This window comes from Lissotriton vulgaris, chromosome 9 (genome assembly GCF_964263255.1).
Source record: "Lissotriton vulgaris chromosome 9, aLisVul1.2, whole genome shotgun sequence".
NCBI lineage: Eukaryota > Metazoa > Chordata > Amphibia > Caudata > Salamandridae > Lissotriton > Lissotriton vulgaris.
Genome location: NC_141697.1, coordinates 884,837,764 through 884,862,202, shown reverse-complemented (window position 1 = coordinate 884,862,202; position 24,439 = coordinate 884,837,764). Strand labels below are relative to the sequence as shown.

The 24,439-nt window shown below is 42.0% G+C and overlaps 2 protein-coding genes across 3 annotated transcripts in view; one reads left to right on the top strand and one right to left on the bottom strand.

Moving 5' to 3' along the window:
• Positions 1-321: 321 nt before the first annotated feature.
• On the bottom strand, positions 322-4,693 carry WRN (WRN RecQ like helicase). Its single transcript, XM_086938637.1, has one exon. It carries the CDS (start codon positions 4,464-4,466, stop codon positions 1,194-1,196), a length of 3,273 nt encoding a protein of 1,090 aa, XP_086794763.1. The 5' UTR covers positions 4,467-4,693; the 3' UTR covers positions 322-1,193.
• A 507-nt stretch (positions 4,694-5,200) lies between these two features.
• Positions 5,201-24,439, top strand: part of NOP53 (NOP53 ribosome biogenesis factor) — a 97,916-nt gene continuing 78,677 nt past the window's right edge. The window contains exon 1 of one of the 2 annotated variants that reach the window (XM_086938635.1): positions 5,201-5,454. In XM_086938635.1, the coding sequence (XP_086794761.1) occupies positions 5,201-5,454 (254 nt within the window). The remainder of the gene's footprint in view (positions 5,455-24,439) is intronic. The other variant, XM_086938636.1, reaches the window with a different exon arrangement.

Here is a 24,439-nt window from a genome sequence, read left to right as displayed (position 1 = left end):
CCCCTCTGCCAGACTCTAAATCAGGCCACAACTCTCTTAACACAGACTATATGTTCAAAATAACAAAGCTGTGTTGTTGTTTTACACAGTCTTGCATGGTTTGGTTGATGTTCTCCATTTTCAGACATGCCTTTATCCAATTATGCAGTTCTTGTGTACCCCACAAGTGAGCAGCCAGAACACACCATTTAAGAGAACATGGCATGGATCCTTCTACATTACCAGATAGAATTAAAACAAAAATAAATTGCAAAACGAATCAGTAGTCAAAAAAAGTGTGTCCATCACCAGGCTCTGAATAAAACTTTTCAATATGCCAGCAATGTAAACATTTGCATTAGTTTATTGGAATAATTAAAGGGTGAAACTAAAATGTAATATGGTTAATTGCTTGAGTGCTTACATAGAACAGGTCTAAATAGCATTTGGGCACTTACGAGACAGAACAAACTTACAGTTTTCCAGTAACATTTGTTTCCACGTTAAGCTGTTCTGTGGGCAATAAATCTTGTCTAGACTTTAATTGACCAGTAATCTAGATCCCCCTCTGTGGCTCACGGGAAATCAAATCTTACTGTGGTGCTGAAAAATTGAGTGGGAATGAGAAGCCACTCTTCAACTTACTTAAGTCAGCACTTAATTTTGAGACTTGAATCACTTGCCATTTGAAATGTACTCAAGAGTGGAAAGTGTCACAATTAACTGCTATCCTAAGTAAGTTCTAGGAAATTTGTCAAGATTTTTGCAGTTTATAAGTAGCCATTCTAATACTTTAGTAAAGACACAGGGTGAAGTGTTTCTACTGCTTCCTGGTAAACATATGAATTTAACATAAACTGCTGAGCACACATTCTAATATAATCACAAAATAAACCTCATATTTTGTGAGGCTAAACTTACTTTTCAGAAGGAAAGTGCTTTTAAGATTGAGTGGAATGTACGGTAAGGTACATTACATGCAAACTACAGGATTTACAATGTACAATTTATGCTTCATTTTATCAACAGTACAATGCAGCATTTCTTGTAAGTTAGATATGCAGCAACGCTGATAAATTTTAATTGTCAAGATAGTGCTTACACAGGCCACAAATCTGCATATTATCCTTTTGAGATAGTTGTCTTTCACATTTCAATACAACTATGTTACTGATCTCTTTGTCAAATACATGTTCTCTTAATTGTGAACCAGATCAACTAAAGAGGCCACGTTTTGTTTTGGCTTTCTTTCCAGACACAGTTGAAAGGCCACTTTCCTTGGGAGCCCCAAACCACTCTGGCAACTTTCTCTTGGAAGTCTGACTAAAAGTCTGAGAGTCAGCAAACAGTTCCTCTGTATCTGCATCAAACTCACTCACATTCAAAGATGCTGAATTGGCAGGCAGAGGATTTGGAGACAACTGGACTCTCGCTTGAGAGCTTTGCGCCAGTTGGGTTTCATTTGTCTTTACAACTTTCTCTGCTTCAATCCACAAACAATTGTTCTTGATACCTTTCAGGTTAGTGCTGTGAGATGGCCCAATAGTGGATTGGCATACTTCAACAAGGTCCTGTGATTCGTTTTTGCTGAAGTCACAGTGTCTTTCTCCTTGACCAGTACCTCTACTTTTCTCTAACAAATACATAACCATCCTGATAAGGTAGAGTTCTATGCCAGCAGGAACCAGAGCTCGTATTGCTTTTCCCCTGGAGAGATCGGAGTTAATGGGAGGGCTTTGGATTATGGTGGTGATAACTTTCTGAATATCAGAGGTCAAGCCGGCTCGATTTAAGTCAACCTGATACCCAGCTTTCAGAGCCTGGTATAAATGAGCCCCCACCACAGAAATTGGCAATCCTCTGGTGCTTGCTATTTCATTTAAAGACAAATGCTTATCTTGGAAAAGTGAGTAGGTGATATGAAAGGAGTCAGATGGCGGACTAGATTTAGGAGTTGCTGAAATAGACTTCTCCACTACTTTCCCACAGTTACCAGAAAACACATCAGCCTGCAGTTTATTCAACAGACAGAACTCCTTGATGGCACTCAGAAGAGGAGACAACATGGAAGCTTTAGCCTCAGACACCCCGTCGATTTTCTTCAAGTTTTCAACAGTGGTTGGCCTGATTTTTGCCATCTCTACCAAAATCTTATTTGTTGCCAGCACTGCAGGAGGAATATCCTTTTCACCAGCTATCCTTTGCCTTAGAGCAACAAGTTTACCATACAGTGACGTCTGAAGTTCCAGTTCTCTACGAGATACAGTAGGTTCTGAAGGCACTGCAATAGTATGATTTGGCGACTGAATAGGAAAACTTTTGGAAGGTTTGCTAGGTACTTGATAAGAAAACTTCTCCCACAAACTTCCCTTCTGAACCTCTGATGAAGGTTTAACTGGGTTCATAATTGGTGTAAGCTGAACTGCAGATTGCACTCTTGGACTACTTGAAACTTGAAAGGTTCTAGGGCACAACTCTTCACTTGGAGGTAGCAAAAGAGACCTGTATGATTCATTGACTGCTTTGCGCATCCAGTCATGAGCCTTTTTAGTGAGACCACAAGTCACTGCAAACTTGTTAGTCCCAGAAGCCTCTTTGAGGAAGCTCTCACCAATAAGCAATCGTGCCAACGCCTTCCACCAGTTCTCGGACTGGTCCTTTCCACTGCCAAAGAGTGGATGACAGCGGTATCTGTCTGGAAGCCTCTGAGAAGATGATCCTCTGAGAAACAAAATAGGGACGCCAGATCCAAATCTTTCTCCCAAGGCTGAGATTGCAGACATGAGCTGGTAGGCTTGCTTTCCAAAGTCTTTCAAATTCTCCTCGAAATTGTCAACAGATAAGTTATTTTGAGACCTTGACCTGCAGTTGTCACAACAGTTATCTGTCCCCATGATGCCAGAGGTGGCTTTTCTAAGTTGTTTATCCTCAAAATGGGACAAGATAATCCTCCGTCTGCAATTTAATGAGTTGAGATATTTCTCCATTTTGGTAAGCATCTTCATTTTGTACTCCCGGAATGTTGTACTTTTGATCTCACTCAACATATGTCTGTTAAAGTTCATGTCTGATAGTGTCCAGAATACATGACATGAACTGGGTAGCCCATCTCTGCCAGCTCTTCCAATTTCTTGATAGTAGGACTCCATTTCCTTTGGTGCTCCATAATGAATGACTTTACGAATGTCTGCCTTGTTTATGCCCATTCCGAATGCAACTGTTGCCACAACGCACTGGATTTCATCTCTCATAAATCTATGATGGACTTCTCTCCTTGCTTTGATACCCATTCCTGCATGGTATGTTCCACATGAAATGTTTAATTTTCTCAGTTCAGCTGTAACTTGTTCAGATGTTTTCCTGGAGGGACAATAAATTATTGTAGGGCCTTCAAACTCCCAGGTGGACCCTTTCTTTTTAACCATTAATGGTTGTAAGTCATGAATGATGTTTGATGTTTTGCGCCCTACTTCCAGGTACAGGTTAGGTCGGTCAAAACTTGTGCAGGTCACCGGATAGTTCCTCAATTTTAAGGACTGGGCTATGTCTTCTCGAATTGATGGACTTGCCGTTGCCGTCAGGGCAAGAATAGGAACTGAAGGGAGGGATGTTTTTAATGAGCCCAAACTCCTATAAGAAGATCGAAAATCATGTCCCCATTCTGAGATACAATGAGCTTCATCAACCGCGATCAGTGTAATACCTACAGTATTATTCAGATGTAGAAGCAGGGATACACCACTTGAACAGAATTCTGGTGTCATGTAGACTACTCTGTAGTGGCCTGATCGGACCTCACCAAGAATATTTTTGGACTGCGCTGATCCAAGAAAACAAGATCGGATGTTTGACATTTCAAGTTGCAACACTTGATCTTCCATCAGTGAAATGAGGGGGCTTATGACGATAGCAACACCCCCAGTATAAACTGGAGGGAACTGATAACACAAGCTTTTCCCATAACCAGTTGCCATTACAACAAGATTATCTCTTCTTTCGCGTAAAACGGAGGAGATTACCTTCCACTGAACAGGCTTGAACTTCGAATGTCCAAAATACGTTTTTAAACATGCAATTTGAGCGGCATTTGGCTCTGGTATGGATGGGTCCAAATCATCCTCGAAAGCCTCCTCAATGCCTTCGTCTTCTTCATCGTCCAGATGTCGGTCTTTTAAAGCTTCAAAAGGACTCTTCCTGCCTGGAATGGTTTGTGAGGCTATAAGATGCTCCTCACCTCGGTCAATCTCTTCTAATGCTTTTAGCATCTCTGGGTCAAGCTCATCCTCACTATCATCGTTACGTGCAGCGTTTGGGTCACTACTGACAGAATCGAGACCGTCTGGCTCAGACAAGCATGCATCCTCCGCCCATTGCTTTAGACGCTCCTCTTCGGCTTGATATTCCAGCAAATCAAGTTCATAGTCCGTAATGTCCAGGGACATCGGACAGTTTCTGTCTTGTATGGTGCCGCCTCGGTTGTGTGCCATTATTCTGTGGTAAACAGTGTCTTCTGTCGCTTGTTTTCTTCACATTGCTAGTCATTCAGCGCCAGAACGCACGTTTTGCAGCGTCTCCAGATTTGCTACTGTTCACAGCACGACGTCAAGGGTGAGTTCTATATACCAATGTGACAAGAGCTTCACCGGCTGTCCGCTGCAGAAACTCCTCAACTTTTCGTTCCCGGGAGGTAAATTGCGCGCTACTTCCAAGCCAACTTGCCCAACCTCCTTTGCGATAGAAATAGAAGAACAAACTTTAGTTGGTCCTCCCCAGAGGCAGGCAACAAACCCCACAAGTGATGCTGGCGGCCATCTTGGAATATAGTTGTTTGGAAGGAGACCGACAGTGTAATTAACGTGATAGTCGGGGGGGGGGGGGGGATGCCAGCTGAAATACTTCATTGGCTACGTACAGAATATTAGTGCAAACGAAAATTCTAGTTTCCGAAGCATGCCTCACACATTCAACCAAAAATACTTTTAGAGTGTTTCTGTAGATGGACTATTGCTGAGGACCAGAAGACACAACATTGCGTTTCAGCATAAACTCTGTCATCGGAGCCGTCATTTGTTTATCTTATTTTGTTTGCGTTCTAGAAATTCAGCACAGAAGCAGACATCGTCATCACTTTATCCAGTTTTTGCAAGGCACCCACCAAACGACGGCGTCGTTTAAATTAGTAGTTTCGTCACGAGCCTTACTATCCCAGCAGGGCGGCTCTATGACCGGAAGTAAAAGAATCACTTCCGACTATTTACTCGCTCTTTTCTCTTTTGGGATGGCTAAAGGGAGCGTGGCTACGGCCCCGGCTCCGACTGGATTTCTGGGGTTGAAGATCGGCGCTGAGCATCGAGTGCCCGGGGCGAAAAGAAAGCGGTTAAATCGAAACAAGAAGAAGACCTGGAAGCGGCACATTGATGCCCGTGATGTCGAGGAGTTTCTGCAGGATGTGCGTTTGCAAGAGCGCACTCAGGGGTGAGTCTCTTCCAAGTGATCTCAGCCCTTAGAAAAGTAGACCATTTTTAGAGTCGCACCACCAGAAAGACCCATTTTTCACAGAGTTCTCTGAGAAAAACCTCCCTACTAGTAGTCGATAATCGAGAGCTGCTAAGGTTTCAGGTTGTCCTAGTGTAATATTTGTTATTTAGGTGTGCATATGAGTGCCATTCTAATGACACTTTCCCGCAAGTAAATCAAAGCTAATTGGTGACTGTGAAGTTTCTGTAACTATCCAAAAATCACACCGTAATGAATATGTCTAAAACTAACCTGACCTATTGGCTTTGCTAATGCCTTTTAGCAGTATCATATCACTAGTAGTAACACTGATTTTTGTAGTAAATAAATTGAGCTGAAAGTATTGTAGTTCTGAGAATATTAGACTGTGGAAATTACTAGGCTAGTGGAAGGAGGATATTGGTTTTAAGAGTACCTTGTGCAACAGCATTTGCCGTACTCACACACTCTTTCCTCCGCTGTAAATAAAGGCTTATTTCAACAGCTGTGTGCCTGCGTCACACTCCTTAAGATACAATGGTAATTAAAATTGTCACATGATAGTTTGTTCCCTCTTCATAAACGCTACTGCGAGGATGATCATGTCCCAGCAATGTAATCAAGAGGCACTGTGAGAAACTGGCTTCGTACTTAACCCCAAGGATATCAATAATTCACAACCACCCATAACCTGGAATTACCCAGATACCTACAGACAACTCAGTTTACAGTAATATGCGTTGTACATAAGGCTCCTAGTTTTCAATTTGTACATATTTTACAGATAGTCAATTTATTTTCCTGTCTGTATTTACTTCTAAATATGGAAACATTCGCAACTAGGTTTTCTTCTAGACTGTCCTCAATACTGTCAATCATGCTGGATCAAAATCTGGGCAGACTGACAGGGTAGTTCAAAAACGATTTTAAATAACTGCAGCATGGTAGCTGTTTAAGCTGTTGTACAACGCACATGGTTTCAGATGTATTGTACTGCAAATATCTAAAACTAATTGGAAATTCGGACATGAGTAAACTCTTGTCTTAAATAAACGTGTAAATATGCCCATTGCGGCTTCGTTTTGTACACTTAGCACAAAATATGTTAAATACAGATAAAATGAGCAAACAATAATTATGGATGAATACAGACGGAAGTGTAAATAATTACTGTAAAACTGGGATCCCTTATTATACAATTGATTATTTTGCATTTGTTGCCCTAAGCGGGAAGGGTATGCCCAGACGTCGGTCCTGTGCTCACTGCACCACTGGATTCGAGCTAGTCTGGCTGATGAAGGTGATGTTCTGAAACCAGTCCCAGGATACTTGTTTCCGGTCCAGTGAGGACATGGCTTGAGCTCGGGCTGGACTATTTGCATAAGGAACAGGGTCAAGACTGATTTGCATATGGTTGGGTCCAAACTGGGGTGGTGTGGTGAGCAAAAGAATGATGGCTTAAACCCAGATCCTTGTGACTGGGAGTTAATGTTTGCATTGCCCAGCATTCTGTCCATCAATTGTTTCTTTTCCACTCATTATGCAAGAGTCTGACATTGCATGAAAATAACAAGCATTTGCAATGCAGTAGGTCTCGCATTTACGCAAGTTGAAGCTATTGGTATTGTAAATGGCAATGCCTTTTATTTCTGTTTTTAAAACAAAAACATTGAAATGCATTGCAAATGTCTATAGATAGGAAAATCACAGACAGGATGACCAGGTTAAAGTTTCAGAGTGTATCTCATGTCACTGTCAGTGGCTTTTGGATGAATATGGCCTGGTGTTGTGAGTCACCAGGACTCCAGTACGCACTACTTCAATGCAATTATTTGACGTTAGTACATTCTATTTATTTCAACAAAAAATGTTAAAGCAATCATGTTGTTCACTTTACTATTTTTACATTCCTTACAACGATATCATTATTCATATCATCACATTCACAGAGATGCAAACAAATTCAATGGTTTATACAACTTAAATCATAATAATTAATCTACACCCAATGCATTTCGGGGCAGGTGCCCCTTCGTCAGGGGTCTGTGATTTGAAAAAGAGAAAGAAAAAGAAAAGAGAGAAATCTTGTTACTCATAATGCAAGAATGGAACTAAATTCTTTGATATGGAGTTTCTGTAGTTAAACAGCTTCTTACCACGGATATGGAGGAATTATAAATTCCAATTGAACTTCATAGTACCCAATGAATTTGTATTTTCTGAAAAGGGGGAGATATTACAGGATTTTAGTATGCGAAATCTATTTATTTAAACATACACTGCATGTGTCAAGGTCTTTAAAACTGTTACCTGAGTGTTTAACTGTGAAAAATCTGTAAAGAAGAGCCTGTCCACTCTACTTCTTTGTCTGCATGTGTGTTTAGACAAGGCCATTTCTACTGGACAAAGATATGATGGAAGTGGCACTGCTTCCCGAGTAATAGTCACTGGACCATGAGGTCCGTGACAATTGGTGGCAACAACGAGGAGTCAAAATTTTTTTGATCTGATCTCCTGGTATACGGGCCTCCAATGGGTACATGCATCTCAAAAGGTACTGGCTCTAACCAATTATGAAAAGCAAAGTCACGGTGTTCCAATCAGCAAGTCATTCCATGTGGCAGAGAGCAGTACCATAGCTAGATCAATATTCTGGTTTCCAGGTCAGCCATTCATTCTGAAATTGAGGCTGGGGATATGTTGCAGCCATTGGATGCAAATCGAGAAAGAACAAGATTTCTTGCAGTGGTTAGTGCAGACGCCAGCTCCAAATATACTACCCTCAACATTGGCGAGAGGGATGGCGGTGTGGTATACTGGCCAGACAAATGGAGGGAACTGGGAACCGTTAACCCTGCGGAAGACCACCACGAAAAACCTTAGAGTGAATAGTTACTGCAGAAGTTATGTTTAGTGAGGTTGATCAGCACAACAATGTTGAACATCAAGGCCTTTAGACATAAGTTGGATATCCCAATACACAGCTTTACCACTACAAAATAATTTTTAATATTGCCAATGGGGATACTTCTGTATGCACAGTGCATGCCTATGCGAAGTAAATTAGTGGTTGTCAGAACAGATTGCTACAGTCGGAGGAAAGTATTTGCCATAAGTAAAAGTGACAGAAAGGCTCATTGGCAGGGCCTGTGTTCATGTTTTCATTCACAAAAGGGCACACAGGAAGCAGCCACAAATTGAGCTATGATTTGGAAAGTATTTAGTAAGAGAGCAGGCAACAGACACCCTATGATCCTATTCTCCCCTTGGTAAAATTGTGGGCAACAGCCCTTGCCCATGTTGAAGGGATTTGGGTTTGCTAAGAAGAATGTCAGGGGCAGAAAAATTCACACAGTTAATATGAATACATACTGCAAAGTTGATGTGAGAGGAAAATGAAGCCTGACAGTTGAGATATTATGAATGGAGTTTGGTAAATAATTAATTTGCAACCTAGGTGTTACGATCCATATACATCACAAACAAATATAGTATTGTAATTGCATTGATTTAAAGCTTACTGCTGCTGACTAGGCATAGAAGCGCGTTGTGGAGAGCAGCACACTACTCCGGAACCCAAGGGTAGTAGTTAATCCAGCGGACATTGGTTACTGGGATTAATTAGCCTTTTTGTCTCAAGGAAACCATGCCACGTATTTACTCTAATTGCTTTGGCAAAAGAAATGAATAGGAGCCCGGTCTGATCATTAATGGGTGGCATGTGAATTCATGCAGTGGTTGGTGGGGTGAATAGACTGGATAGAGGAAATTAATTATTAGTAGGCTGCAGGGATATGGTGTCAAATAAAGAGAAGTTGTAGTGGGGCAATATTGCAGAAATACATCAGCGAATTAGGCAGACAGTAATGCAACTTACCATAGGCTGTACTTAAAGGAGGCATGCAGAGGATGGTAATGTAAGGATAATTCGAAAGTAAGGAGAGATAAACAATAGAAGATTTTACACCTGCCTGAAAAAATGCATTTTAGGTGTTGAGTTCTTGCACAACCTGAGGGTGCAACTATAGATAGAAACATTATTAGAATGAGAAATAGTGTACATCTTTTGTATCACAATTACTAACCCCGTGTGGGCCACTGAAGCATTTATCCACATGGATAGCACGTTACTGTGTGTGGTTAAAAACGTGATAGTCTCTGCTTTGAGCTTACGTGGGAAAAGTTTGCTGTTTTGATGACACTGAGGTACGTTATGTTATGCGATGCACTTCCTCGTGGTGTGACGTATGATTGCCAAACTGTGATGTGGGATATATGCAGCACACTGGTCTCAAATACACTTGCCATGTACAAATGCTTGTTTGGTCAACTTTAAAAAAAAAAAATGTTTTAAAGCTCAATGAATCTTAAAATTAAACCACTTTAAAAAAAAATTGAAATTTCTGTAGGGTTAAAAATGTCCATTCACACTTTTAGATCTGTTACAGTACTCCTACAATGCCGCAGTACTTTGGTCCGTGAATGTATCTCACTATTTTTCTAAAACTGCTATTACCTATTGCGTATATGTATGTAGGTATATATGTAAACCACCGTTACCCAATGTGTATGTATGTGTGTGTATATATATGTATATATATGTATATGTATGTATGTGTGTATATATATATATATATATATATATATATATATATATATATATATATATATATATATATATATATATATATATATATATATATATATATATATATTCACTGAAAAAAACCATAGGTTTCACACCAGTTATAGTTAGGAATTAGCATTTAAAAAACCTATTAAATTCACTGAAAAAACCATAGGTTTCACACCAGTTATAGTTAGCTGGAAATTTTACTGATATAAAACCATTGAAATTCCCACGTTATAGTTAGTCGGACTCACTATAACTTGCGCGTGCAATGCACTGCTGATGACATCACATATTACATCACTCATGACATGGTCAGTGACATCACTCATGACATCACTGATGACACCATCCTTGTGACACAGTGACAGACCTCCTTTCAGTGTAATGTAACCCATGAAACACATATTCAAAAATAGAAACTAATATTTTCAAAAAAGTGGATATACCCATACCAGTTACAACAACCAATTCAGTAATACCACCATCTAATACACATCCACTCATGTGTATGTATATGGGTTATTAGATATTTTTATTAGTATCAGTATGAGTGTCTATATGGTTTGGTGGGGGTATTACTTAGCACATAGATGCATGAGTGACTGACTCTTTGTTTGTATGTGTTTTGAAGACAACATATGTACAGGACTGTATGGGTGGATGAGTGTCTATATGTGTTTGTTAGTGAGTGAATGACTGTCTCACTAGTGTCTTTATCAGTAACTACATATGTTTTAATCTAGTATATATGAATATTGATGTATATAAGTGAGTATATGTGAGAGTAAGAGATTGTAAGAGTTCCTGTTTAAATAAGTATGTGTTTCTATAAGTGATTGTTTAAGAGAATAAATATGTGTAATTTTAAATAGAAGTAAGGTGGAAGTGTGTGTATAACTCTATATTCAAATAAATGGATGTCCAATAGTTTATTTGCACGTGTGAATATGTGTGTGAGTAACTTTTGGATGAATGTCGGTGTGTAACAGGATGTATAGGTGTATCACTTCATATGATGAGTGAGTATATGTATGAGTGACTATATAGAACTGTTGGTGAATGAGTGGATGTGTATATAGATAGTGGAATTACTGAATTGCTTGTTGTAACTGATATAGGTATCTCCATTTTTTTTAAAATTTCAGTTTCTATTTTTGAATATGTGTCTCAAGGGTTACATTATAGTGAAAGGAGGTCTGTCACTATGTCACAAGGATGGTGTCATGAGTGATGTCACTGACCATGTCATGAGTGATGTAATATGTGATGTCATCAGCAGTGCATTGCACGCGCAAGTTATAGTGAGTCCGACTAACTATAACGTGGGAATTTCAATGGTTTTATATCAGTAAAATTTCCAGCTAACTATAACTGGTGTGAAACCTATGGTTTTTTCAGTGAATTTAATAGGTTTTTTAAATGCTAATTCCTAACTATAACTGGTGTGAAACCTATGGTTTTTTTCAGTGAATTTCATAGGTTTTTTAAATGCTAATTCCTTACTATAAGTTTCACTTTATAAATAAGACTGTTAGCACTCTAGTTGTTCTTTTTAACACTCTGGTACATTCTGTCATTGGGCTACAGTTGTGCTACATCTAGTTGAATTTTGGGCTACATTTACAATTTTTGATCTCTGGTGGCCATCTTTGGGCTTCATTGGGCTACTTTGGGCTACATTTGGGCTACATTTTGGCTCTAGCATATATTAAGCCCAATGTAGCACAATACATATTTTTATAAAGTTAATTTTTTTACAAACCACTTCAGAATAGGGCTACCTGTCTCTACAATTATCCCATTTTTTTTTTTTTAATTTTTGGGGGGAGCGCTCCCAGAGCGCGCCCCGGAGTGCGCCCCGAAAAGCGTATTTCTGAAAAGCGCCCCCGGGCGCGCTCCGGGGAGCGTCTCGTGAGCGCCAATATCGCAAACGAAAACATGACGTATCGCGTAGCCGCGACCGCGTGATACGCACGGCGTAAGCGCACCCGGAAGTACTCGAACGAATACGATCGCAAAACGTAAACTTCCGACGCGCTTACGCTGCGCGCCCCCGTGCGCGTAGCGTAAGCGCGTCGGGTCATGTGAGCAGAAAATAACACTTTTCATTGGTTCATAACAGTTTTAGTTTCATAATGATGAAGCCCCTGGTCTTGTGACCTGAAAATAACACTTCTCATTGGTTCAGGACAGTTTTGTTTTCCAAATGATGAAAGCCCCCACCTTTTTTCCTTATTCTGACTTTGTCCTTTGACTGAGGAAGATCTGTTTGGAACTCTCTGTACCTTTTTGTACTTTAAAATGGCTTCAGTAGCAGCAGCAGCAGGAGCATCTCAGCCACCACCACCACCACCAAGAGGACCAGCTCCAAATTATATTGGTGGTCAAGAACAGGAGGAGGAGGAAGAGGAAGAGGAGGAGGGGAGAAGAAGATGGCTGCCTGAAGAAAACACACCTTATAAACCCAAACCACACTTCATTTGGCAGTTTTTTTCAATCCCAGAGGGGAAAAAAAAGGTGAATGCGCCCAAAGTCACTTGCCTCATCTGCAATGATGAACTTTCACGGGGCAACCCAAATAAGAAATATTCTTTTGGTAACTATACCATGATTCGGCACATGACAAGAAAGCATCCAAACAACTACTCTCGCGCAGAGTTCCGGGAACTGGCCAGTAACCTCCCCCAGTCATCAAGGACCCCCTCCCAAAGAAAACAACCCTCTTCCTCGCAACCAGAAACATCTGAGGTGATGCCTTGCATTCAGCCGAGATTTGCTGATTTTAAAATTACTTGCACTGCTTGTGGCAAGCTTATCTCCTATGGGGAACAAAGTATTAAGCTCATCGTCCTTGCAGGTGATAATCACAAGTGCCCCAAAAAGAAATAATTTTTTGGGTTTTTTGTTTTTTTGCTCCAGTTGAGCCAGTTTCAATTCCCTTTTTTTGTTTCTCCCCCTAAAAAATACAAAAAAAATATAAAACTGTTTTGAAAAGCCAAAAAAAGTTTAAAAAGTTCCAAAAACACAAAAAAAATATAAAACAACAAAAAGAAGAAAAAAAAAAGTTCTTTTAAGAACTACCTCCAATTTCTAAATGAAAACTTCATTTTTTTAAAACTCTGTCATCTTTTTCCCTCATTTTACGCTCCCCGGTGCGCTACCTGGTGCGCGCACCGAGCGCTTCCCCCGCGCAAAACGAAAAAAAAAAAAATATTTTAAATGCCCCGCGGGGCCCTTTTATAGCCCCCACATCAAACCTAGGGGGTCAAAGGGGTCTATCCCTGACGCCTTATGGTCAGTTCCCACTTTGTTTTAGCCACCTCTTATGTCTCGATTTTACCGAGACACAAGATGGCGACCGCTCTGGACTGTTTGGAATGTTTACAGACACCCGAGAGCCAATCAGCTTTCCATGCGCACCTCGCGTGTCGCGCCTGGAGCGCACTCCGGTGCGCGCACCTGTGCGCTGCTATAGATATATATATTTTTTTGGGCCTAAATTACTCAAAATCCACTGGAGCACATATCTTGAGACATAGCAAAGGCACATCGGGCTACCAGTCCCTACAATTTTGCCAAGTTTGGTGTAAATCCATTCAGCCGTTCGGGCTAAAAGTGAAATCGACCGCCCTATGGAAATTAACATGGGGAAAACGCGTTTTGGGACCCCCCTTTTATCTCGGCCCCCGCTTGACGAATCCCCCCCAAACTTTCAGGGAAGGACCGGACCGCCATGAGACCATTTTCCTGAAAATTTCAGGCAGATTCGTCAACCGGCGCCAAAGTTATTCAAAATAGAATGTTGAGATTTAACATTGAAAATTATCCTAACTATAACTACCTACTGGCGACCGCCAGTAGGTAATATATATATATATATACACATATAGCCAAACAACTTGTCCTGTCGCAGCGGGAGCTCGTTCCAGTTGGTGCCAGCGATGAGACCAGGACAGTGTCTCAATTTAATCCCATACCAGAAAAGAATCGCTGCACACTTCTTGGTATTTCACGCAGTTTCTTTATTTTCAAACGTGAGATAACAACTCCTACGCATTTCGAACCGTAGTTCCTGTTCACGGTAGTATTAGTGGTTTGTCCCTCTTCCATTTCTATATTTATACCTTACACACCCACATTATCTCGGACATGATGGAACTTGTAGTTTTTAGGGTTGAGATGGTATAATTCAAGTTATTTTGCATCGCACAGTACGGGTTTTGCATAACAGAGAGGAATCATTCATGTTACTGCATTAAAAGCGTTCCCACATTTTTACAGGGACAATCACGCTTTCTTGACGCTCGTGAAGAACACGTGCGTGTTTAATCAAAGCTCTATGTACCAGAGGATTGGTTATAATGCGTAACTTTAGACATAATGTCTGTTTACAATTAAGGGCTGAGTGCCCTACGTCCCCGTTGTTTGCAATAGTCCATATTCTGTGAGTTGTTATAATCATTGGCTATACATTCTCATTATCAACAATTTGGATCAGTCTCTAGAAACAGTTAAATGCCAGTGCATTTCCTTTTACTTTAGAAATACGATTATCTTATATAGCAGATATTTAGGCATTAGCAAGATTGTCAATTTATACATTTTTATAAATGAACATATAATTCTTCATCGCCGTTGAGGCCAGCCGGCTGCTTGCTTTTGAATCTCATAATAAGTTTTGATTCCAATCGTCTCAATTTTTGTATACGGTTTCCCCCTCTTTCATGCTGTTGAATACTTGCAAGTCCAAAGTATTTTATATCCAGCCAAGTTTTCGTTTCATGATTGGTCATGTGTTTTGCAATGGCATATGAATGGTCGCCATTCTGGATTGCACGGATGTGTTTAAGTATTCTGGTTTTGAGGGAACACGTCGTGCTTCCAATATAGGATTTGCCGCAGAAGCATCGCCGCATGTAGACGACGAACGATGACTCACAGGTTATGCTCGTCCTAATTACGAAGTTCTTCCCTTCAGGGTCCTTTAAATTCTTGATGTTTCTTCCAATCTTGCAAGCCTTGCAGATTGAGCATTTGCTGAATCCTCGTTTTCTCATGTCCAACCAGGATTCTGGTTTCTTCATTTCAAAATGACTTTGGGTCAATTGATCTGCGAGATTAGGCGCTCTTTTGTATGAAATTAGAGGATGATCGCCTATGGACATTCCTATGTCTGGATCTTTCCGCAGTACATGCCAGAATTTCATCAAAGCTTTTTGTATTTTATAGCTCTTTGCTAAAAGTCATTATCATCCGTGGTTGTTCATCCTTTTTATTTGTTTTTTCTGAAGATTCATCCGTGGATTGGTTCATAATGTGTGTTCTGTTTATAAACGTGTCTGCTCTTGTTTTTGTTCTGGCTTTTGTTTCACATACGTTAAGATCAATTGTTTTATATCCTCTCTCTTTGAAGCGTTCTTTCGTTTCTCTGAATTTCTTCTCCATTTTTGTGTCCTCCGAGCAGTTTCATCTCATCCGTAATAGCTCACCATACGGAATGCTCTTTTTTAACTTCTGGGGATGAAAACTCAAGCCGTGTAGGAGGCTATTTGTCGCCGTTTCTTTCCTATGGACAGTAGTTTGGATTTTCTCGTTGGCTATATAGACCTTTGTGTCCAGGAATACTATCTCCTTTGCGCTGATAGTATATGTAAATTTTAGCCCCACTTGATGATCATTGAGGACATCGAAAAATGTCTGGAATTCTGCTTCAGTGCCTCTCCACAGGAGAAAGAGGTTGTCAATGAATCGTAGCCAAAGGGCCACTTTGGCCATGTGATGGTAGTTTTCTTCTCTCCAAGCCACGCTTCTCTCCCACCATCCCATGGTGAGATTAGCGTAGCTTGGAGAGAAGGAAACTCCCATCGCCGTTCCACAGCATTGTTCATAGATGATTTTGTTAAAAAGGAATACGTTGTTATGCAGGCACATCAAGATCATTTCCATGATCATTTTTGAATGTTCTCTCCGGGTTATTGATTGTTGGTCAAGGAAGTAGTTGATCGCTTTTAATCCGATGTCATGATTTATAGATGTATATAGCGATATCACATCGATCGTCACCAATAAGTAATCTGTTTGCCATTCAGTTTCCATCAGAATCGGTAAGAAATCACCCGTATCTTTTATATAGTAACTCAGTGTGGGTACAATTGGAGCTATGAAGTAATCCACGTAACTCGAAACATTTTCGTAGAGACTGCCACAGCTTGAAATTATCGGGCGTCCTGGAGGTTTGTTAAGGGTCTTGTGCACTTATGGTAGAAAGTAAACGGTCGGCTTGATTGGATTCTCGACCATTAAAAATTTCCTTTCTACATCCGTTATCAAGCCTTGTCGAAACCAGGTGAATAGTTTCATTTCCAGTTCATGTTTCATTTTGTCTGTTGGATTTCTTGTGAGTACTGTGTAGTTGTTGGTGTTACAATTGAATAACACTAGGCTTGATAACGGATTGGTTCAGACTATTTTAGTTGTGTGCCCTTTGTTAATGCACTTTCAGAAGATCAAATTTGCGACTTCATTTTAGTGAATGTCTAGTATTGGCAACCGTTCCAACAATCGTTCGAACGGGTTTGGAACAAGAGTTTGGCACTGTATTGGTCAATACTTCATTTGCCTTAACTGAGCAATTTTGTGGATTCATTTAGCAACCAAAACTAACCAAGGGAACAGTGTAGGATTCTGGATCATGCCTACTCGTTTACAACGGTAAGTCTGTGCCGCTAAAAACAAAGTTACATGCAGAAGACTAAATAAGCAGGAGATCAGGACACAGGAGGAAGCAGCAGAGCAGCCCAGGTCGTCCTCCGGCCCAGTCGCTGCTGCTAATTTACAAACCACAAGCCCGGGAGTGGTGCTCGCGCTAAAAGGAATAAAAAAAAAACGGGTGAGTGGTGCTCATGTACTGCAAACAATTTACTAAATGCAGCCAGCACAGTGCGGAGGCCGCTGCTCGCTCCCGAGCTCCCTAGGCCAGGGGAGCGAGAAGGCGGGACATGCACCCGCCTTTGACCAATTGCTTGCTGTCTTTCTTACAAAGACGCAAGCAAAGGCCAATAAATGTAAATGTAAATGTACATGTATTTATATAGCGCAAATCGCCCACATCGCAGGCATCTATGCGCTTGCTTAGGGAACCCGTCCTGGTATTCCCCTGTGAGATACCCCAGCAGGGTATCCACAAGGTGAAAGCCAGGCATCCCGCCGCGTGGGGCCGTTGTGGAGATTAAGCAAGCTATTGCCCAGAGTAGCAGAGTGTGAACTCGTGAGTCGAGTAGGCACCAGAGTGAGAATTATCAAGTCAGTGGAATTATTGAGCCCAACCCCTGTCGGGGCGGGGAATTGAACCCTGGTCCAGGGCTGATCTCAGCTTCCGGGTCTGCCGCCTCTAACCCCTGAGCCACACTTCTCCACGGGTGAGCAAAGAAAAAAACACATGTACGAGCGCGTGGTCTGAGTTGGAAGACATTACTAGAAGCCTCACAGAGCAGCGCATGCACGCTGGCCCAGGCGAGACCTAAAAACTACACAAACGCAAAAGCTGGAAAAGGGATGTACTTAGGAAATGCAAGACCATGTAAAATGTAACCTGGGAGTACATCACTGACGAGGATTTCTGTAAGGGAAGTGTTAATAGTCTTTATTTGTGCTTTGAAGGGAGGCCAGTGAATGAATAAACAGATTCTGAACACATTTGAGTCACCAGCAAGCACTTTGAGATGGCCTCACTTAATCCTCGCTGCAGAGCTTCTTGTCGTGTTCCATAATTCACATCTATAATGTGACTTTACACAGACCTTTAGCTGCAAGTCAGTCCACCTTTTAAGCTGTATACAAGAGTCCCGTGTTGAAAGGAAATAAACCACAGAAGTGCTCTGGTCAAAGTATTTATTTGTTAGGAATTCAAGTTTAAGTAAAACTTGAAAGGTAAACAGGACTGCATCACTCACATAGATTACCTGGATTAAGCATTGAAAAATCTACCTGGGGCGGCTGTACTGGTGGTTGAGATGCAGTCTGGGTGCACACACCTGACAGTGTGGGTGATCCATCAGTCTCAGACTGGAACAGATTTGAGCAGGCATGAATAAGTTGTCTGGGCACCAAATAAAGTTGGCACACATTAGTGAATCAGCTGGGTAAGAAGTGTCGCATGTGCAAATCGGAGCAGTTTTAAACTTGTACATACACGTTTTGTGAGGTATGGGAGACTGCATGCATTTGTGATGGCCGTAGGCAATGTTTCTGGTAATATCTGGGAAGTCAATAGTAAAAAACGCCAAAGCAGTCCATAAAACAGGCCCACAAATGCCAAGTTAAAAATAGCCTACTCACTGACCTGTCAGTCCGGCCCATCCGACACTTAGATTGTCATATCGCCCAGTTTTCGATTGGAGGTCTATCAATACCACAGAACACTTGCTGGTGAGCTGCATGCTGCTCAGTCATATGTGTATCTCTCTTGAGAGAGACCCTTGATCGTTTTTCCCTGGACATGCATCTGCAACAATGAACATATATTGCTGCAAGCTGGGTCAAGAGGAGGTTTCCATGTCAACCTCAGTTATCACTGCCTAAAGATTAAACGGATGAGGGCAGACTAATCAAGCCAGCTGAAAGCGAAGCGCCTTTAGCAACGTTCAGAAGAGGTAACTATACATGACCAATGCTTTTTAGAGCAGGAATGCAGTGAGGTGTTCGACAGCCTCCTGATGCTTGGTACTTGGCAGGAGTGCCTACCTCCTGGTTGAGAACACCCTTACCCAAGAAACTGAATCTCCAGAAGTTGATAGTTCACTCAAAAGAAAATGTTTCTGAAGTGGGGAAAGTGTAAGTGATTTGCCCAGAATCACAAATTATTTAGCCAACCCTGAGATACAAACCTAGTTCCCATCTGCCACTCTGGCTGGTAAGCCACATTCGCACTTCACTTCAAAGCTCCTTAACTGTTTTGCACCATCACTTCCACCTTTGTTCAGCAAGACCTCTTCAACATCGAACAAACCTGGTCAAAGCCAATAGATCTTGGCAATGCCCTTGGTGTTGGCCTTGACAGTTAGAATGTAATTTAGCCATGATGTCTAGCATCACATCCAATGCCATCGGATCAGGCAAAAGAAAAAACGCTGTTCGTGTTTTTACAACTTTTTAAGAAATGCATTTCTTCATGTACATGCGCATGCATATTAGTGGTATGTGTACAAGGGAGACGGACGGAAAACTCAAGTAATGGGAAAAACCTTAATTGAAGCAGAATCGGTGACAAAAATGAATGTGCCATTGTGTAATGTAACTGGTGATCACTTAAAACGCCCCAATGCCATCGGCTTGCATTTGCGCTGTGGCAAGGTGGTCGACTGAGCAAGCGATCCAATACCATCCGATCAGGCAAAAAAAATGTGCTGTTTGTGTTTGAAATAACTTTTTAAGAAATGCATTTGTTTATGTACATGCACATGCATTTTAGTGGTATGTGAGCAAGTGTACAAGGGAGAAGGCCTGAAAACACATGTACTCCTATGGGGTGCTAGAAAGCCAAGGAAAAAATAGCTCCGCAAACCAGGAGTAGTGTAAAGAGACATGTACTTGGTCCATGTGCTGTGGGAAGGGCAAACACAGAAAAGCATATGACTCCCACATGCCTTGACAATTGGAATCAAAGAAAATGAGAGCAATGTCAAAGTTTACCAATGGTAGGAGATGGGCGGCCTGTAAGCCCACAGATGGAGCACAACACATCTCTTCGAAACAACGCATGCACTGTCTACCAGAGACGTAATGAATGTGTTGACTAGACACTGCACCCTCTAGACTCCACAGATAGGTATTGCAGAATCATGTCCTCGCTAGAGATCCAGGGCATGTCTGATCAGTGGACCCATTAATTCTTACAGAGTTTTATATAGCGCGAACTTGACTCGAATCGGATATCGGAGCGCTTTACATAGCACCAGTTGCATTACATGAGGACACATTCTTTTGTTAGGCACAGGGAGATTAAGTGATTTGCCCAGAATCACAGAATGTTTAACCGTCCTTGCTGAGACTCGAACCCAGTTCCCCAGATTTGAGGACGGCAGCCCTGGCCGTTAGGCGAGCTCCTCTCCCTACTTTAGAATGTAGTAGGTGTGCACTAGTCAAGGATGAGGAATAATCATGTTTGACACTTTAGAACATTGTGTATATGGGAAAAAATGTTTTTTAGATTTCCAATACGTGAATGGGTGTTTTCCTGAATGATTCAGATCATTATTCTATCTAATACTGAAGGCTGTGGTCTCAATTTTATGCATGCAAAACCTATTGTATCCCTAGAGTCTGTGAGGTCGTTTTTGTCATCCCCTACAGGAGCATGGAGTCTGTTAATTATACTAAATAAAGGTCAGCAGGTGACATCAAGCCAGTCTTTGTAGTTCTTGTGCACACATCAGTTTTAACTGTTGGCGTTGACCTATTGTGGACAATACCAAAGTCTACATTGGGCCCTCACATTGCGTACCATAGGTTGACTTTCTACTAATCTTACTTGCTTCCTTATTTATTCAACTGCCATTCGTTGACAGCTCACCACGACAAGTCTCCCGACCGGTTGCAGCAGCTTGCTCTCCTTCACACCTCGCTTGCCCCCCTCTGATAGTTCTCCTCCCCTGTTGCCCTCTGCTGCCCTACTCGGCCCGTTTTGCTGTCTTCTGCCTCCTCTTCACCACTTGTGTGTTTCTGCCACTTCTCTGTATTTCTTTATTATGCTACTTCTGCTTGTTTTGCCATTCTCTTGATTACGGCCTCTTCTGCACATCTCTGTATTTCTTTATCACTAATTTTTCCCTTTTTTCTGCCACTTCTACTCATTTTTACCTTTTTTTCCTTGATTTCTGCCCTTTTCTTGCTGCTCCCTTCCCATTGTTTCCTGCCACCCAGCACTCTGCCCCCCCGAGCCTACATAATGGAGGCTGCAGCGCCGAAGGCGCACCATAGGCAAGCCAGTCCGCACATTAAACTTGCCCCGTCCTCCTGTCATCCTCCGCTACACCGCCAAAGAGCTTCTAGCCCTAGACCCCAGTCATCGGAACAGATGCCACATGTCCACCCGGGGATCAACCAAAGGACTGTTCACCCTCTGCTTCACATGCAACACAGGACTGCCTGCCTGCACCGGATCCCATGCCGCTTCAGCCCATAAGACCACAAACATCCTGAAACGACTCCATTGCATCTTGCTCAACGTCCGATCAGTCTACAAACATGCCAAAGAAATCTGGGACACAATCACCACTGTCTCCCCAAATGTTGCCTTTATCGCCGAAGCATGGCTCAACCCCTCCTCGAACCCTGGCATCGCCACCACAACTCCAGATGGCTAGAAGATTATACACCGAGAGCGCTTCAACAAATTTGACAGGGGTATCGCCATCATCTTCAAATAAACTATCCAATGTGCCTTCACCAACGACTACACATCGCCTCTCATGGAACACCTACTTCCTACTACTGACGGTTGCATCTCTAACCTAATCACACCCCTAGCCATTGACTCCTATCACTACATCCTACGTGGCAACATTAATTTCCACGTCGATGACCCCAACTATGCCAACTCCATCACCTTCCTGGAGAACCTGACCAACATTGGCCTTACTCACCTGGTCACCGAACCCATGCACAAAGCCGTTCACACACTTGACTTCATCTTCTCCGCTAGCGACTGAATCAAATTCAGCCACATCACAGAACTCATTTGGATCAACATATCATTGTTCACCTCACTATCTTCGCTCGCACACCATCACCAAGCCCCACTGCTCCTCCCACCCCAGCTGTAGCAAGGTAACAGACACGGTGGACACAGACCCTCCGCATCACCCAACCTGAAACATCTTCAGACTTTTACCATGCCATCCAGAACTTCTCCTCATGGATCACCAACTGCGCTGACCAAGTCACCCCGTTGAAACCAGCAAAAATGAACAAAACTTCAAAACAACCCAATTTACACACCAGAGCTCAGAACCATCATGTTCAACTGCTATCAACTCTAGAAACTATAAGTAACTCCTTTGACAGTCATTCATAAAGCAGCCCTCAGTAACCTTTATGCCTCAATAAAGCAGCCTGCATAGACACAGCAGCCAACCATGCAAAGTAGTTCTTCAAAATAGTCAAGGCATTCTCCAACCCAATAGCCACAGAGAACACCATCCACCCCTCCCAAGAAGTCTGCGACTCACTCTCTGAATACTTCCATACCACAATAGCCTTTATTTACAACAATTTTGGCCACCAACCCATGGCTGTCATCCTGAACAATGTCGGCCAACCAACGCACACCAGCCAAATAATCACCATCTGGTCACTGTTCATCCCTCAGACCACCAACTTTACAACCTCGGGAACATCCCAATCAGCCCCAAACTCACCACAATCATCAAGACCTCCATCTCCACTGCAGCCTTCCTGGACTGTTGGAAACACACAGAGGTCAGACCCCCACCTAAAGAAACCCTCCGCTGACTCTAGCGATCTAAAAAAACAATGTTCGACCCATTTTCCTGCTCCCCTACCCACCCAAAGTGCTTAAAAAAGCTATCCACCTACAACTCCAGAACACTTGGATCAAAACCACTTACTTGACGCCTCACAATCAGGATTCAGTGCCAGCCACAGCACTGAGATAGCGCTGATATCTGCCACAGACGTCAGATCTTTCCTTGACTGTGGAGAAATAGTGGTCCTTATCCGCCTCAACTTTCTTGCTGCTTCCGATAGTCTCCCACCACGGCCTCATTGATGGACTGTAGAACATCAACATACAGCAAAATGCCCTCAAGTGGTTTGCCTCTTTCCTCACATCGCATCCGCTGCCTCCTTTCACAGCCGAACCCAAGCACGTCATATGCGGTGTACCACAAGTATCTTCCGTCGGCCCCACCCTGTTCAAAACCAGCATGACCACCCTCGCAGACCTAGTCAGATCTCACGGTCTCAACATAATCTCCTATGCAGCAGACACTCCGCTAATCCTCATTTACTGAGGACCCATCCCAACGCCAAAACCAACTTATGCCACCCCATGTCCAATGTAGCCCACTGGATGGAAGACAACTGTCTCAAATTCAACTTTGACAAGACAGAAGTACTGATCTTCGGGAAAAGCACCCCTGTTTGGGACCACGGCTCGTGGCCTGCAGAACTTGGACCAACACCCACATGCCTTGCACGCAATGTAGCATCCTCGTCGACCACAAACTGCCCATGAAATGGCAAGTCAACGCAGTTGACTCCTCCTGCTTCCACCCTCTTCGCTTGCTCCACAGAATCTTCTGATAAATCAGTCCACATCAGAAAATCCGTCACCAGCCGCTTCGACTACTGCAACACTTTCTGCGCAGATATCTCCTCCCTGCGCCTCAAAAGACTCCAGACCATACAGAATTCAGCAGCCAGACTCATCCTGGACCTCCTCAAATGGACCCAAATCATCAGTTGCCTCAAAAACCTCCACTGACAGGCCTCAAAATCATAAAAATATTACTAGACCTGCAGGTCTAGTGACGTAAATAATCAACTCTACCTATTTGTAATGCTCTTGACCCATAAACTGGTTTCAAATTATGTAATCGCGGGCAACTAATGTAATTAATTGAGCCACTATTTTCTTCATTATGACATATGTGAGCACCTTAAAGTGCGAGTTCAGCATATCTACTGAACAAAACACTCTTTTGTTTGACTTGATAGACTAAACTTGTTTTCCATATATAATAAAAATCTAGCCACATATAAGATACACATGACACTCCTGACTTGCCTCTTAGTTCATTTACAGCATTTTCATCAGGGTGGGGGCAGGAATGTTCTCCAAATCATGTTTTAAAACTATCACTACGTATCAATACATAACTAAAGCATGAAGTGGTAGCACACTGTCCTTTGTAATCAGCAGATTTTACATTGAAATGGCCCCAGTAATGTTTGGAAATAGTTTCTGCAAATATGTGTCATTTGCATCACACTTCCTAATTGCAAAAAAAACTGCTTTTGTATTTCATGATATATTTTGAAATGTCCGTAATAATTTGCTGGCTGTTTATTTAAATGTTATGTGTTAGAGTAAAAAGACAGCCCACTTGACAAAGACCTCTAACTCTAGTCAGAGTGAGGGAAAAATAAACCTAATTTTCCAAGGAGCAATTTGTTAAAAGACAAACTGACATTTGACCTCTTTCCTTGAACAGACAGCAAATGTGTCAAGATAAAAACAAGTTTAATGGCATCTTAATTGCTCAATCACTTCCTTAAAGAACAGAACTCCTGTTTCCTTCCAGCTTAAGT

Excerpts from the sequence above, each read along its gene's own strand:
- WRN (XM_086938637.1), bottom strand. The coding sequence starts at position 4,466 with ATGGCACACAACCGAGGCGGCACCATACAAGACAGAAACTGTCCGATG.